General features: G+C 38.0%; 1 protein-coding gene across 6 annotated transcripts in view; it reads left to right on the forward strand.

The window, feature by feature from the left end:
* Positions 1-16,700, forward strand: part of LOC120529538 (myosin light chain kinase 3-like) — a 161,361-nt gene that overhangs the window by 109,629 nt on the left and 35,032 nt on the right. For 2 of the 6 annotated variants that reach the window (XM_039753418.1, XM_039753420.1), the window contains 3 exons: positions 14,240-14,398; positions 14,661-14,757; positions 14,988-15,660. In XM_039753418.1, the coding sequence (XP_039609352.1) occupies positions 14,240-14,398; positions 14,661-14,757; positions 14,988-15,660 (929 nt within the window). Of the gene's footprint in view, positions 1-3,426; positions 4,356-5,902; positions 5,935-14,239; positions 14,399-14,660; positions 14,758-14,987; positions 15,661-16,700 lie in introns of those variants that run through there. The other 4 variants (XM_039753415.1, XM_039753416.1, XM_039753417.1 and 1 more) reach the window with 4 other exon arrangements.

The following is a 16,700-nucleotide window of genomic DNA, read 5'->3' on the forward strand; positions in this document are numbered from 1 at the left end:
ATACAGTATACCATATTAATTTATATACATGTTTTTATATTATGAAAAAATAACTTTGCCTTGGAAAATACCAAACTTATCCTTTAATAACAATAACTACCTTTTTGTTTTAAGTTCTTTGAGAGAAAGACATCAGAACACACAATGACTCACAGTTCTACAATGGGCATGTGAGCATCAGAACTGAACCATGGAGTAATGGAAGAAGGTAGCCTGGTCTGATGAATCATATTTTCTTTAAGATCATGTCGACAGATGGGTGCATGTATCTTTTACCTGGAGAAAAGATAGCAACAGGATGCACTATGGGAAGAAGTCAAGCTGGCAGAGGCAGGGTGATCCTCTGAGTAATCCCAAACCTTAATTTCTGACATTCATGTAGAAGTTGCTCTGACACGGACAACCTGTCTAAAGTTTGTTGCAGACCACTTACACCCATTCATGGCAACAGCATTCCCTGATGGCAGTAGTCTCTTCCAGCAGAACATGTACCTTGCCACACTGTAAAAATTGTTCAGGAATCATTTGAGGAGCATGATAAATAGTTCAAAGTGTTGACTTGACCTCCAAATTGCTAAGATCTAAATCCAATCAAGAATCTCTGGGATATGCTGGAAAAACAAGCACAATTTTTGTAGGTCTCACCTGTCAACTTACAAAACTTAAATGATCTGTTGCTAACATCTTATTGCCAGATGCCACAGGACACCTGCAGAGGTCTTTTGGAGTAAATGCCTAGATGGATCAGAGCTGGTTTGGCAGCAAGAGGGGGACCTTAGGCAGGAGGTTTTAACGTTGTGGCTTATCAGCACATATATATGTACTAGGCTGTGGGATTTACAAATTTATCCAGAATAAAATAACATGTATGATTTGAACCTTAAAGAGCCTAAGCTCATTGCAGGGGTTTATCATTCAACAACAATATTTGTTATACATGAGCAGCTATATCAGCTGGAAAGGACACAGCAGTGCTTCATTGACGGAGTTTATTGTAAGTATTGCTAGTTTGTCTGGATTTTCTGTTTGTGCTTCTGTCTTTAGATTCTGCTTTTTAGATAGTCTTTTGGGACTTGTTGCTCTAGATTGCCTCCTTATGCAAATACTTTTACCTTTTTGTTGAGTGCAAAAAATTTGTCATTTATGAAGTGCCCTTTTTGGATTCATGTGTGGTGGCCCGGGGTAGAGACCCCAATAGCAATTTATTTTGGTTTATCGTTTAAGTTTGTTTCACTCCTTTGGGACCTTCTGGAACCCAACAAAATAGAGAGGGATTAAACACACGCGTAGCGGCAAGTTCAAATGCACGTTTATTGAATGCACAGTTTTTTTTTCTATCCAGGTGGCAATTCTCTCCCCCCTTGGTCCGGGCTCCCCTCCCAACACACCCATAATAAGCACAGCAGTTCAAAATAGCAAAACACAACACTCAGTTCTTTTTTCACACAGCACTCGAGTTATATCACTCTGGGAGAGCACAACCCTCAGTCCTTGTGCACACAGCCTCAACTAGCTATTAGCCATTTCCCTTTATGCTGGCTGGGGATCACAGGGGTCTGAGACCCTCTCTCTCTCCGTTCCAGTCTGCTCGCCGTTTGTTCCGTCAGCCTGGTTCCACTCCTGATCTCTCTCGGCATCACCCGATCAGCCTCCGTGTTCTCATTCACTCGCCTCATTTGGGTACCTGAACACACAAAGAGAAAAAGGGACAAATATCCTGTGGCTGCTGCTTTTCCCTCCGGACTTGGACCACAGCGCCGTAGTCCACTCTCTTCAGGTCAGGTCAACGTCACCCTTGCAGCCAGCAGCAAAACCGCTTTACAAAACGTCCAAACGTTTAGTCCCTTCGCAGCATTTCAGGACACCTTTTGCCCAAGCAAGCACCACAAACAAACAGCAGCGGCCATCTTAAATCCTGCCTCAACCCCGCCCCAACTAGCTCGTCAGTGATTGTCAGCGAATCGATCGCGTCGGTTCACACAAGACCTGCATTGCTGTCCAAGGCACTGCCAGAGTAAAATAAATTAAAGAAACATACACATGATATTTACGCAAAATATTAAAAAAATAATAATAATAATGGTGCTCATCGCACCGGGACACCACACATGTCAGAGAGGTTTCCTTTCCACTGAGAAGCACTCTTATGTATTTTTGTAATTTTTGTGAGATTAATGATATATTTTGAACTTTTTAAACCAAAACCTTGGGCCCTTGTACGCCAAAGCTGGTTAATAGAGTAGGTTAGTGAGGGACCTGGCCTGTTTTATGGGTCTTTTAGAGGTCCCACAATCTTTTGCAATTTAGAGTACTTTCAAAATCACACACACACTCACAATTGTCTGGAGTCAGTTTTTAATCTTTGGTATGTTGGGTGGGGGGGAGGTCAGAGTACCTAGAGGAAAACCCAGTGCAGCTACAGGGAGAAAATACTGTGAAATTTCTGGAGAACAAACCTCATATGAACAATATGTAGCCTCCACACACACTGTGACTAAATAGAATATTTGAACTGAGAATGCTGGATCCATGAGGTGGTTTTGTACATGTTGTTTTGTCAGAAAATTTACAAATATTTTACACATACCATATCCAAATTAACTACATCGAATCCTATAAAAACACAGAGAAATTGGTGTTCATTCATCCCTTTTTCATATGTAATTTACATTTGGGGCCTCACAACAAAAGAACTGTAGTTTCCATATTTTATCTTGTTTATTTTGTTTGAACAAATACAAACTACAAATAAAAATGAAGATCTATATTTGGAACAGTAGTATAGAACAACTGCTGTAGCACCAAGTGCCAACGATTTTTTTTTTTATTTTGAAACAGGAATCAACGGTAATTACAACATTAAAATCAAAAGTGAAGGAATATAATACGAATGTTACACAAAAAACAATGTATTACATACATCCATGCATAATCCAAAAACAAAATTGAAAGATAAATCTTTATTGGGTCTACATGGAAGTTTTCAGTTTCTGTTTGTCATTTAAAAGTTAATAATTGAACAATTTATTTTTCTAAGAACTTCACAGTTCAATTAAAGCTCATGTTGTTTAAGTATATAACACATAAAGAAGTTTTTAAATGCGTTCCGTTATACATATTTGTATATGAACATGTTTAATAATTTTGTTTACATAACTGTGAATCCAGTGCAATGTGTGGTCCGTGGCAAGCACTTTAAATGTCAGATTTAGAAACTATCATGTTTATCAACAGCAGATTGCATCGCAATCTGTATGTCCCCGATTTCTGACACCTAGCAGCAGCGGCTGCCAGAATGGCTCAGCACTCAAAGGTTCTCATATATCATGTCACTTTCTCACTGCCAAATTCTGTGTGGGCTCAAATGGCCTTGTCCATTCTGCTGCTTACGTCACTGTGTGGTCTGCATTTATGGAGGTCAACGCGTTCCATTCTTGATACCTACAAGGTCCAGGGGGGTGAGGAACTTCGAAATGCAGAAAGAGAGAAAAAGAAAGAAACAGAAACAGACCATCTCACTGCCTTAAGCTTGTGTATTGATTGTTTTTTTTGGCTGGCAAATACTGTTTTGATCAAGTAACTGCATGAAGAAAAAAAGATCCACAGAAAAAATAAAAATGACATTTTGAACAGAAGAGTTGTTTAAAATAATTTAACTTTCATTAATTACTAAAAGGAATGCTAATACAGTTTTAAATTTCACTATGAGCAATCAAGAAAGTCAGAGTACTACTTTTGTGAATTCCCTTGCTAAAATCTATGACCCAAACGCTATACAGAACCATGGACCCACCTGTACCACTGGAAGCACATGCAAGAAGCTTGTAAGAACCAGAAATAACTCTGTTGACAATTTTAATGTCATGGATATCAAGATCGACACTCTGGGTCGCAAAATGGACAAGCTTATCAACATCCAGGAAAAAGTGCTCAACAGGTTAGACAGCATGGCAAAAGATATTGAGGTAATTGAAGATGAAGTTGAAGTACTGAAAGCAAGCAAACAGGATCTAAGCCAAATTCAACAGGCCCAAGAAAAAGTGACCTCAAATGATATTAAAGACGTTTTTTTGGAAATTACAACTATGTTGTCCTCCATGGATCAAAGATCTGAACAACAGACAAAAAGGTTAGACGGAGTTGAAAAAATTGTTCTTGGCATCCAGCAACTTATAAACTTTGTTGGGGAAACCATTAAAACATCCAGAATTACTGAGCATTTTTTCAAAGAAAAATGCCCTCCAAAGCCCAGCATGGTAAATGTGTCAGCAGTAAAAGACAATCGGCCTAAGCAGCCTGTGAAAAGGCACGCTTCTGAAAAAAGTGACACAATATGGAAAAAACGGATGGAAAAGGTAAGAAGTGAACTAAAGTTTATATTGTATTTGCAAAGCACTATATGGTGTAATTTCCATAACAAGAATGTGTCTACAGCTTTAATGCAGCCAATAATGTAATGTATGTACCAGAAAGTTTACATGTACAGTAGGCATACTGTATAATGTACTAATTACTAAATAACATGCCATATTTGTGATCTTAGTATGGTATATGATGTATTCATCAAATATTAATGCATATATATTATTATGATGTATGTTAAATGGAAGCTTACAGAGAGAACTAGCTCTAAATATTTCAAATGTATATATATATATAATATATAAATATATGTGTGTTTGTTTTTTTCTACTGAAAGCTTATTCATTTCTTTTTTTTAAATAAGTATTTAACCAGGCATCTATAGCACACTGCAAGCCTTTATTCACATTATAGTGTTACTTGTAGTGCTTTTTCTTTTCCAGTTTATTGTCTGGATCAAGGTATAAATATGCTCCTTTAGTAAAACACATAGTCACCTGAATATCTTTTACTTCTAAAAACAGTTTAGTAATGGTAAAGATCACACAGTAACATCTCAATCTCCCTTTTGAATTTGGCAATTAATCTTAAAAAGTACAAGGTGTAGAGAAGCAGTACAACATTATAATAAAATGTCATGTTATTTTCAAATGTACATGTTGGCTTAGGGAATGAAGAACAGGAGACACGGAGTCCCCAGACTACTTCTCTTGGCAGGATGGTGAACTACCACTCATCTGTTTATTACAGCTCTATCTAGACTCACATGAAAGTCTAGGCCATAATAAAACGTGACACTTGGCTGTACTTCTGTGTATGTAGTAAGTTGTTCAGATTCAGCAAATTAAGACATTAAGTTTCTATGTGCGTTAACACATCTGTTTAAATCTTCACCACACCAGAGAGTTTTTGCCCTTTGTACAATATAAAGCAAAACTTTATGTATATAAATTTAAACAGACAAAGTATAGTTTTTGAGCTGGCAAACAGGCAGCTTTTGATCTCCAGAATCCATGCTTAGAAAGGCATCCCACTTATTTAGCAAATGGTTTCAGCTTGCGGTGTAAATCACATTGCAAACACAAGTAATAAATTCCAGGGCTTCTCTTCAGTTAAAATATGTTAAAACTGTTCAATTTAAGGGAACTGGGCATCCCTCTAAATATATCGGTTCATGAAAACAATATGTGCACCTGACATATGTAATACAAAGATACAAAATGCAATAACATAAAAATGATAACTAATGCTTGATAATGAGGTTAAGGTTTTAACATAGCATTAAGCATTACTACTTCACAGCTCTGGAGCCCTGAGTTTGAAACCTAACTCGGTCACTGCCTGTGAAGAGTTTGCTAGTTTTCCATGCTTCTCAGTCGGTATTCCTCCTGCATCCCAAATATGTTCAGAGCAAGTTATATTTCACCTCTAAACTGTCCCAAAGAGTGATTGTGGCTGTTTGTGCAAAGGTTCCACATGATGGACTGATGTCCCCTATTGATTTATTTTTTTACTTTGTATCTGATGCTTCTCTTTATAGGCTCCAGCTCCCTGTGACCCCGAACTGGATAAGTGAGTTAATACATTGATGAATGGATGCGTTTTAATATATTCTCTATACAAATAAATAAAGGGGTGGAGTGGTGGCTCTGAGGCTAAAGATCTGTGCCAGTATCCAGAAGATTGCCAGCTCAAATCCCCATTAGTGCTAAAAGAGATCCTACTCTGCTGGGCCCTTGAGCAAGGCTATTAAGCTGCAATTGCTCCAGGGGTGCTGTACAATTGGTGACCCTGCACTCTGACCCCAAGGGGTATGTGAAAACTAACAAATTCATAATACAAGAAATTGTATAAGGCAAAATAAAGGACAAAAAATATATATTTAGTAGTCATATAAGCAAACTCTACTGTATGGTTGTTTCTGCAACCTTATCTGACAGTTCTATTTTAATAATTATCTTAAAATGCTATTACAATGACAAAAGCTTGAAACTTAAGGAAGAAGACATTTTAGTAATCATATACTATAGTCTATATATACTATAGTCATCAGAGGCTTTATGCCTGTCCTCACTATTTTTCGTCCATCCAGAACGTATTTGTTCAGCACTGGATGTAAGACAGAAAACAATCCACTGCAGGGCATTCACATGGCTGCACTGACACTTGCTCAGAGCACAGCAAATTTATAATCACCAATTAAATTAACATTCATACTTTTTTATATTTGAAAAATGCTCTTTAAATGTTTTACAATGTTTAAAATTGTGATAATTAATGGGCAAAACACTGGTTTGGTGATGCCGGCATTCAAATACAAAAAGGCTTGATTATTTTGGATTGCTTTATAAATGCATTCAGATTGCAATTAGATTAGATAATTTAACTTTATGCTGCTGTTTATTTCATAGAATTGTGCATTCCTTCAAATTGTACAATAAAAAAAATATGATTTCTGTACATTGCTTTTTGCAAGGCGCAAAGCTCATTAATATCTTTAATAGGAAATCCAGACTGAGTGGTGAAAGAGCCATGGGCAGCCAAAGCTGACAAACTCTGCCTGCTGCCTCTAAGATCAGATGACAAGAGCCTCAGTGGTATATCTTCGTTACCCAAGGGGCTGTTCATATATCTACTGCAGTACATGCTGTAATACTGGCAGCCTGCAGTACAGTTGATCTGCTCTGCTAACGCTGAACAACAACGTGATCTGGCCTGCAGAAGCACAAGTAGGAAGCAAACAATATGTTTTTTTTTTCTAACGCTATAATAATTTGATCGCATGTCTTTCCTGACAATTGTTATTGTAAAATATTTGAAGGAATTTGGTTAAAAAAACATTGGTTTAACATTTTAAAAGAATATTTTTAGTTTGAAATGGTGTTTTGTAAATAGATTAGCCAATGTTTATTTATTTAAATTGTTTAAACAAATCACATGAAAATAGTATGATTAAGTCAGAAAAACAGACCTACTTTCAACAATGCTGATGAAGAAAAGTACTTACCTGAGGCAGAGAGAAGCTTACAATCAACTGCTAAGTGTGGAGAATATAACACATTCTCAAAGCCACTTAATCTTCTGAGTTAACATGGAGTTCAGAGCAGGAAGCAGCTCTACGTGGGGAGCCAGTCCATTGCAGAGTCTACTCATATATGCACTCATACTCACATAAGGCCAATCAATCAGACCTACACTTTTTTTGGGTTTGTGGGTAAAAAACTCAAAGGAAAAACCCATGCAGACACAAGGAGATTATGCAAACACCACAATAAGCAGCTGTGGGGTTCAAATCCAGGATGTTGGAACTTCTGCTCTTCACAGAAAACATCCATCCATTCATGCATTATCCAACCTGCTATATCCCAACTACAGGGTCATGGGGGTCTTCTGGAGCCAATCCCAGCCAACACATGGCATAAGGCAGGAAACAAACCCTGGGCAGGGCGCCAGCCCACCACAGGGCACACACACCAAGCACAATTTAGAATCGCCAGTCCACCTAACCTGCATGTCTTTGGACTGTGGGAGGAAGCCAGAGTACCCGGAGGAAACCCACACAGACACGGGGAGGACATGCAAACTCCATGTAGGGAGGACCCGGGAAGCGAATCACAGAAAATAGTGGAAGAATTTTTCAAATAATAATCCATCCATCCATTTTCCAACCCTCTGAATCTAAACACAGGGCCACGGGGGTCTGCTGGAGCCAATCCCAGCCTACACAGGGCACAAGGCAGGAACCAATCCTGGGCAGGGTGCCAATCCACCGCAGGACACACACAAACCCACCCACACACTAAGCACACACTAGGGTCAATTTAGAATCACCAATCCACCTAACCTGCATGTCTGGAATGTGGGAGGACATGCAAACTCCACACAGGGAGGACCCGGGAAGTGAACCCAGGTCTCCTAACTGTGAAGCAGCAGCGCTACCCACTGCGCCACCCCAAATAATAATCTCCCACTTTTAACCATAATTTATAAATTATAATAGAGATTCGAACAGCCACATGCAAAAGATATTACATACAAAAAATCTGCTTTCATGTAGAATGAAGTTTTTAAAATGATTTAAAGTTGCATAACACAGAGTTCAAAAATAATAATGCGGATATCCTTATTTCTGAAACTAATTTGCATATCTGAATTCATTGTACTCCCATAGTTTAACAATAGAGAGCTTCTGACAGGTCTTAAAACAGTGACCTTGAGACATTTTAAAATTTAACATGAGTCAAGTGTTTCATCAAATATTTTCCCACCCCCTCCGACATACCAGGCTGAATAGCAGTGCTTAGCAGTCGAACACCTGTTTTTACTGTCAACTTATTCACAGCAGAGACTTTCCAGCTGACCTTCTATTCTTTTATCTAGAAAAGGTCTGGTGTCATCTGTGGAGGAGCAGCTCATCTAATACCATGGGGTTATATTTAGAGGTGTGTGCTGCACATTTTTGTACGGATCAATTGAGTTAATCCAGCTACATCAAAATGTCAAAAATGCATAAGTGATGAAAAAATGCATAACTGTACCAGAGTCACATTTTTAATCTGAATACAGTACTGTTTTCTTCATATCTAAAAATTCATTAATTCTGTCATTTTCTGAACCCAGTTTTTGCCAGGTCACAGGAACCTCAGCTTAGTCCCAGTAGCGTTGATTGGAAAGCAGCAGACAAAAACTCATTCCTTCAACCATGTTCAGTCATGCAGGGCTATTAAGAGTTACTACTCACTCTCGTTTGTACTTCTTTGGGAGGTGTAAAGAAAGAAGAGGACATAGTGGAAACTCACAGCAATACCCAGAACATCCAGAATCTTGGTTCAGAAGAAACATTAATATATAAAAGAAGAGGCTACAAGCCATCATTAATAAAAGGTGTCATCAGCCATCTTTAGGCCACTTGAGTTACTCCTTCAACATCAGTTTAAAATGCAAATAATATGTAGAGTTTACCATTTTACATTGAATAGCAATTGGCCATCTAGACCAATGGTGGGCAAAGTCAGTCCGGAGGGACTGTTCCAAACCAGTTGCTTAATTAGAAAACAATTCTTGCCAATAATTTAATTTCATGGCTTGTTAGTGGTTTAAATCTGCCATGTCAGGTCATTCTCATATCCTAGATTTTTTTTCCTTTCTAAGGATATCATCCAAATGATCTAAAATGAATAAGTAATTCTCAGTCCTTCACTTTTTTCTTTTCACTTTCCTTCCAAGTGTTTAATTAAACCAAACAGGTGTAAATGGAAACCAGCTAAAAGGAGAAATGTTGGTTTATTTTGTCATTGGCATCTTATTGCTAATAAGGAGCAATTAAAAAACAAAATACAGTTGTTTATGACTAAAATAAACAATATGGGCTCAAAATTTTAACGAGTGAGACAACTAAAATGAAGCAGAAGTGTTACTTGAAGCAATAAGTGCTTTTTATTAAGTAAGTGGGCTGGAACAAAAACCTGTAGCCACTGCAGCACTCTAGGAACGACTTTGCCCACCCAGGTTTAGACCCTTCTTTAGAAGAAACAAATGTTGCATGTCTAGTAGATAGGTATTTTAACTCCAGTTTGGTCTAAATCTGATAAATCCATCCATCCATCCATCCATCCATTATCCAACCCGCTATATCCTAACTACAGGGGTCTGCTGGAGCCAATCCCAGCCAACACAGGGCACAAGGCAGGAAACAAACCCCAGGAAGGGCGCCAGCCCACCGCATATCTGATAAAACAAGTGTGGTAAATGTGAGACAGGTAAGCTTTTCATTAGCATACATTATTACATCCAATCACACATTTGATTCCATGTGAAAGCTGTCAATGCTAACACTATTTACACTGCTGTTTATTTGAGCTATTCAAATCATAACATTTACAACATACACAGTCCATAAAATACAGCTGAGGGGAAGGGAACACAAGAAACCAAGCAATCGAGGAAAAAAAATATATAAAAGTCAGTCGTTCTTTAACTCAATTGGCAGTTTTATGGCTAATGAAAATACCAGACAACTCCATTTCACCTGTCCAGATGTCCATAGATGCACCCTGCTGATGTAGCTGTACATCAAAGTCCACCCTACTGCATGTTTTGTACATACCCTCCTAGATGTAACTTGATAACTTTAAAAAAACAATTAAAGTGAACTATTATGACAACTGAGTTATTAACTAACCAAACAACCTTGATAGAATTCCAGGTCATATAATACTGTTTTCCTAAGCTAAGCTACATTTATTATCATGTTTGTTTATTTTTTCAATATGACATTTTACACATTGATTTACAAAGTATTTTCAATCACATTTTTCATATTTTCCATGTTTAGGGAAATGTTCTGGCTGATAGTAGAGTAGTAATGAAGTGGGTAGAGGCTGTTATCAGACAACTCCAGAGTACAGGGTTCAGATTCTGTCCTAGTCATTTGTGTATGTTCTTACTGGGTTTCAATGCTCTGTTTTCCTTCCTCCATGCCATTAATATGTATTTTACATTAATAACAACTCTTAATTGACATGAATAAGTGTTGGTGTTTGACTGTGCGTTACAATGGACTGGCAACTTGTCTACAGCTGGCTCCCCTTTTGCTCTTGACAATGCCTGGATAGGCTTTACCCATTAAGCCCACACAAGTAACCTGTGTTTGAAAATGAAAAAAAAAGGATGATTCCTAAAGCCACTCAGTTTAGTTGTTCCTTCTTTTCCTTCCCTTTCAAATTCTCTACCACCAGCCCAGTAATGAATTCACCACAAGCTCACTGCCTCTCCTATGTTACTGGCTAATATTTTTACTTGCATCGCTAGTTAGGGCAGCTGTATTAGTTTAAGGGACCCTCACAGTATGACAAATGCTGACGCAGGTTTAACTGCACTGAGGTAGGGGATTTTCCCTTTCAAAATGTTCCTTCTGTTGATCAAGTGATCACTTACTGCTATATCCTGGGGGAACAGGTAGGATTTAAAATAGGTGTGGATCTATACACTGCCATGGTGATATTCCTTCTACTTACAACTGAAGTATTGCAAAATCTTTCTGTTCTTATCAGGTTTGCATATCAGTGAGTGAGTGATATATGGCCTCCCGAGAATGATGTAAATTAAAAAAAAAAGGTTGGCTGGGAGCATTTTTTACTTACTTTTTCTCTAACCGTATGCTGTGTGTATCGTAGCATTCAATATAGGGTCATAATTAACCAGACCTTGAGCAAAAGGTAAGAACCAAACCTGGATGGGACACCAGACTACTGAAGGACACACTTGCTCATACACCCACAATCCTGGACTTATTTGGAATCAGCAATAAAAGCAACACATGCGTGTGTGTTTTTATATATACAACATTAAAACCACCTGCCTAATACTGTGTAGGTCCACCTTGGGCTGCCAAACAGCTTTGAGATGTCAAGGTAAGGACTCCACAAGACCACTGAAGGTGTCCTCTGGTATGTGGCACCAAGACATTAGTAGTAGCTCATTTACGTCCTATAAGTTGCAAAGTGGGGCCTCAACAGATCAGACTTGTTTTTCTCTCAAAAATATGGAATCAAATTGAGATCTGAGGAATTTGGAGGTCAAATCAACATCTTGTACTTTTTGTCATGGTTCTCAAAACCATTCCAGAACAATTTTTATAGTGTTGCAAGGCACATTATCTTGCTCCAAGAGGTCACTACCATCCAGGAATACTGTTGTCATGAAAGTATGTTTGTGGTCTGCAGCAATCTTTAGATAGATTGCACATGTCAAAGTAAAATCCAAATGATTGTGAGGACCCAAGGTTTCCCAGTAGAATATTGCCCAAAGCAACATCCTGCCTCAGCCGGCTTGTCATAGTGTGTCCTGCTGCCATCTCTTCCCGATGTAACCAACACACATGGCCGTCCACATGATCTAAAGCAAAACATGATTGATCAGACCAGGCCTTTGTCTGCCATTGCTTTGTGATGCAGTTCTGATACTCATGTGCTCATTGTAGGCGCTTTCAGCAGTGGACAAGTGTCAGCATGGGCACTCACCACTCTGCAGCTATGCAGCCCCATAAGCAGCAAGCTGGGACTAACCTTTGCTCTACATGCATATCAATGAGCCTTTGGGGCCCATGACTGTTTTTCTTTAGACCACTTTTGCTTGGTACTAACCACCGCACACCAGGAGCACCCCACAAGCCCTGCCATTTTGGGGATGCTCTGACTCAGTCATCTGGCCATCACAATTTGTCCCTTGTCAAAGTTGCTCAAATCCTTACATTTGCCCAATTTCTCTGCTTCCAAAGCATCATCTTCAAGAACTGACTTGCACTTGCTGCCTAATATATCCTGACCTGTGCAATTTTAATGAGATAATCGATGTTATTCACATTACCTAACAGTGGTTTTAATGTTGTGGCTGAACGATGTATATACAGTATAACGTTTATATTTATGTGAGGATTTTTCCCTATTGGGTAGCACCTATCACATTGTTCTCAAAACAAATTAATTAAAATAAATAAAAGAAAAAAAATCACTTTGTTTGTTTTTAATGGTTATTATACAAACCTGTGATAGAAAAAATTAATGCTGAACAATTTCTCCAAACTAAAACTCATTATTATCCCCTCTACCACAAATTATGTCCTCCTAGAACAACACTTGATGGTGCAGTGATTTTCTTGCAGCTTAGGTGTGTCACTTTAGAATGTTTTGTTCAGCATTATTCTGTAAATATCTGACTCCCATATTCAAACGAAGGCAAATGGTAATGTAATACGGTATCCTTTTAGAGTAATCTAGTAGTTGGATTAACAACCACCAAGCCATAGTAGATTCAGTCTTCAGCCTTGGCCTGCTGTGGCCTTCCAGTGTGCTGTACTTTGGAATGACCATGAACAGTGCTATCTAGCACAATATTAGATTGACGTTGCTTTGCTCAGCTTCTGCTTATTTTTCAGCAACACTTTTTCTTTCATCCATTCTGTTATATAATGTTTTCTTAATGTTGTACTGTACATTACCATATGTATTCAAAATGTTTTATATGGCAGAACAACAGACTCATGTAGCTATAAAATTTATATTTTTAGGGACAAGTTCCTTATTCTTAAGATGTTCTCCCTCAGAGAATTCAAATAAGTTTTGTAAAAGTCAAGGAAAGGATAGCATCTCCTTAACATTCATTGCCAACAGATTTCACATCTCATTTCAGCAAGACATTTTGCTGGCTAATTGTGTTTCATTCTGTGTGTCAAGATATGGTCACCATTTGATAACTTCTTTAGATAGATAGATAGATAGATAGATAGATAGATAGATAGATAGATAGATAGATAGATAGATAGATAGATACTTTATTAATCCCAAGGGGAAATTCACAAATATGCAGTTTAGTCCTAAAAACTGCACACGTCTCCCCTTTCATAGTAAACGAAAACAGAATTTCCTTGAAAATTTTGCATCACAGGAAATATTAATTATTGTTCCTGTCTCTCCTTATTGCACAAACCTTATATTATGTTTTATTTTTGGTGTTTTAATAGAGCCTATTATGACAGAGCAGGATGTGCATTCAGAACAAGAGAAACAAGTGAAAATAATAATAATTTTAGAGATCTCTTCAAAAATGTAAATAATGCATTAATTGGGCTGCTTGATCTGCCTGAGCGCTCTGAATATTACTTTAATATCTGAGGGAGATAAACAGTACCTCTGTGTTTTCTCGTAAGCATTTTGCTGACCAAGCTTTAAAATGCGCTTATATTGAGCTTCACTAACGCTGCAGCCATTTTGTGTTATTTTTATTTTTGCTGTAGAGTGTGACGTTAGTTGTGCTCAAATGACTGCTTAACCTGCATCTGCACTGACCTGTCCAAGCAATGCCATCTTGTTTTTAACAGACTGCTCCTTCAGCTAAAGCTGCTCACTGGACTCAAAGAATCCGACCCCACAGTGACCTCAGTGATTCCAGGCCTTGTGAAGCCATCCACAACCCCCCACGTAGGACTAAACTCCAGGGACCCAAGCATTTCCTTGCTAACCGTAAATATAGATACATTGTAGGTTTTGTTCTTGTCTCCATCCTCTTTCACAAAGTGCTGTTTAGTCATTATAAGACTCTGTGATCGTTCTTTCAAAATAAATTCCATGTCAGCCAAATTACATGAGGGATGCTCAGAAAGTAACAGCTGCAGTTTGTTCTAAAAAAAATGTATGTATTTGTTACTTTTGGGGTTACCCTTGTGTAAGCTGTACTGTAATAATTATAAATGATCATGTTGTGCTCTTCCAGGTTTGTAACAATTTACTTCTATTTTACAGCTTAAGGATCACAAAGTAAAAGATGGGAAAGAAAAGCAAAGAATAAGTCTTAAAGTTCTGAAATCTCAAAAAAAGAAAAAAACACTCGATGTCACAGGTGAGGTCACCAAATGCTATTCTTGTACTGTGTCTGCAAAGAATATGTGGCTTCAGTAAAGCAGTAAATCACATTGACGACTGATGGTTTTTACATGGCCAGTATATTTTATACAGCAACTATTAACCATACTTTTTCCTTACTAAACCTTCCTTATTTTGTAGCATTTTGTTTTAACTACTAGCAGCATAATTACCATTTACTTCAAATGTACTCTTATCTATTTACAGAATCACCAGTTTATAAGAAGCAGGCAGCAACTGATGAAAAGGTAAATCAGTTGAACCGACAAAATGCTGAAAGATTGGGAAAAATATTTTCTCCTCCAGAAGACATCCAAGCACCATCTAAAGAATCCACATCAACAGATCTGGAGAAGAAGCCCAGTGAAGAGGTGCCCTTGGAAAAGATCTCCAAGAGTGTGGTTCTTGAGGAGGCTGCAGATGAATCTTTCAAAAAAGAGGAAACATGGAGTGGGTTAGACAGCACAAACGTTACCGAGAATTCTACCTCAGTCCTTGAACATGAAGCACACGAACCTGAAGCCAGGCTGACTGAAAAGCCCAGTGTGACAAATCATGAAAAGAGAAAGGAGAAGGAACTTGTGCCTGAAATGTCATCAGATGAAGAACTGATTGAAATACAGGTTCAAGAGGAGGAGGAGGAAGAGGAAAGAGAGGTGGAAGAGGAAGGGAACGAGGAGGAGGAGGAGCAGAACACAAATGAAGATGTACAAGAATGTGGGGAAGAGGATGAAATATACACTGAAGAAGTGACAGAAAATGAGGAAACTTCTTTATATGAAAAAGAGACTTCAGAGGTTATACATGAAAATAACAAAGAAGAAGAGCAGGAGCTGTCTGCTGATGTTCTGAACAAGAACTGTACTGTATTATTGCAGAAGTAAGTTCCCATATCATGCCATTTATCCATCCATTTTGTGCTAACTTTACATTTTACCTAATCCAGGAAATTCAGAACATACCTCAGCAGATTGAGTAGTAGACATTTATCACTTCCAGGCTATCCATTGTGCAATATGTCACACTCACACACACATCCACTGAAACAGTCCCTTCTAAGTTACAACCACATCTTAGCAATTGGCAAATACACACAGAAAAAAAATTGTACACCCTGTAAATCTGACAACACTTATAGGCATTGGACCTCCATGACACCTCCTATAATGATAACAAGACAAAAACTGTTATGTATCTTAGGTTTATGTCATTTTAAAACTTGTGAGTATTTAGTGCTTTTTAGTTGTGACTACAAAGTGAACTTACCTTTGTGTATGATTTCATATACTTGTTAATGTTAACATGAAAGGTACATATTTCAGTCAGTGAACTTATGTGCCAATTTGTTCATTTTCTGAGCCTGCCTTTACCAGGGCCCTCTTAGCTGCATTATGGGCCCCCATGCAAAGTTGTGTGCTGGGGTCCCTGTTTTAATAGCAAAACAAGAACATACATAAGCATCAGAAACATCATGGGTCCCCAGCCAGTGCCCATTGTGCCCATACGTTAAGATGGCCCTGGGCCCTTTCCAGGAAAAGAATCAACTTGACTGCTTGTGGCACGAGGCAAGAATCAACTCTGCCTTAGATGTCAATCCCTTAGAAAGCACACTCACTCATACTTTCATTTATACCATGCCAATTTCATTCTATTTGATATTCATTACAGTATATTTGTGATTTTTCAGATAAGAAAGGTTTTGTGTTAAGGTTGTTGTACTCACTAACAGAGAGTGGTGACACATTACATGTTCATTAGCACATGCAAATAAGAATTTCACTGTACTCTGTATATGTGAAAATGAATGACTATAAATCTACTTGATATTGTTTAAATTGAAAAATGTAGTGCTTTATGCAAAACTGCAAAGCTTTTGAATCATACTATCTTTTGTTGTGCATTTCTTACAAATTTGAAATG

This window comes from Polypterus senegalus, chromosome 5 (genome assembly GCF_016835505.1).
Source record: "Polypterus senegalus isolate Bchr_013 chromosome 5, ASM1683550v1, whole genome shotgun sequence".
Lineage (NCBI taxonomy): Eukaryota > Metazoa > Chordata > Cladistia > Polypteriformes > Polypteridae > Polypterus > Polypterus senegalus.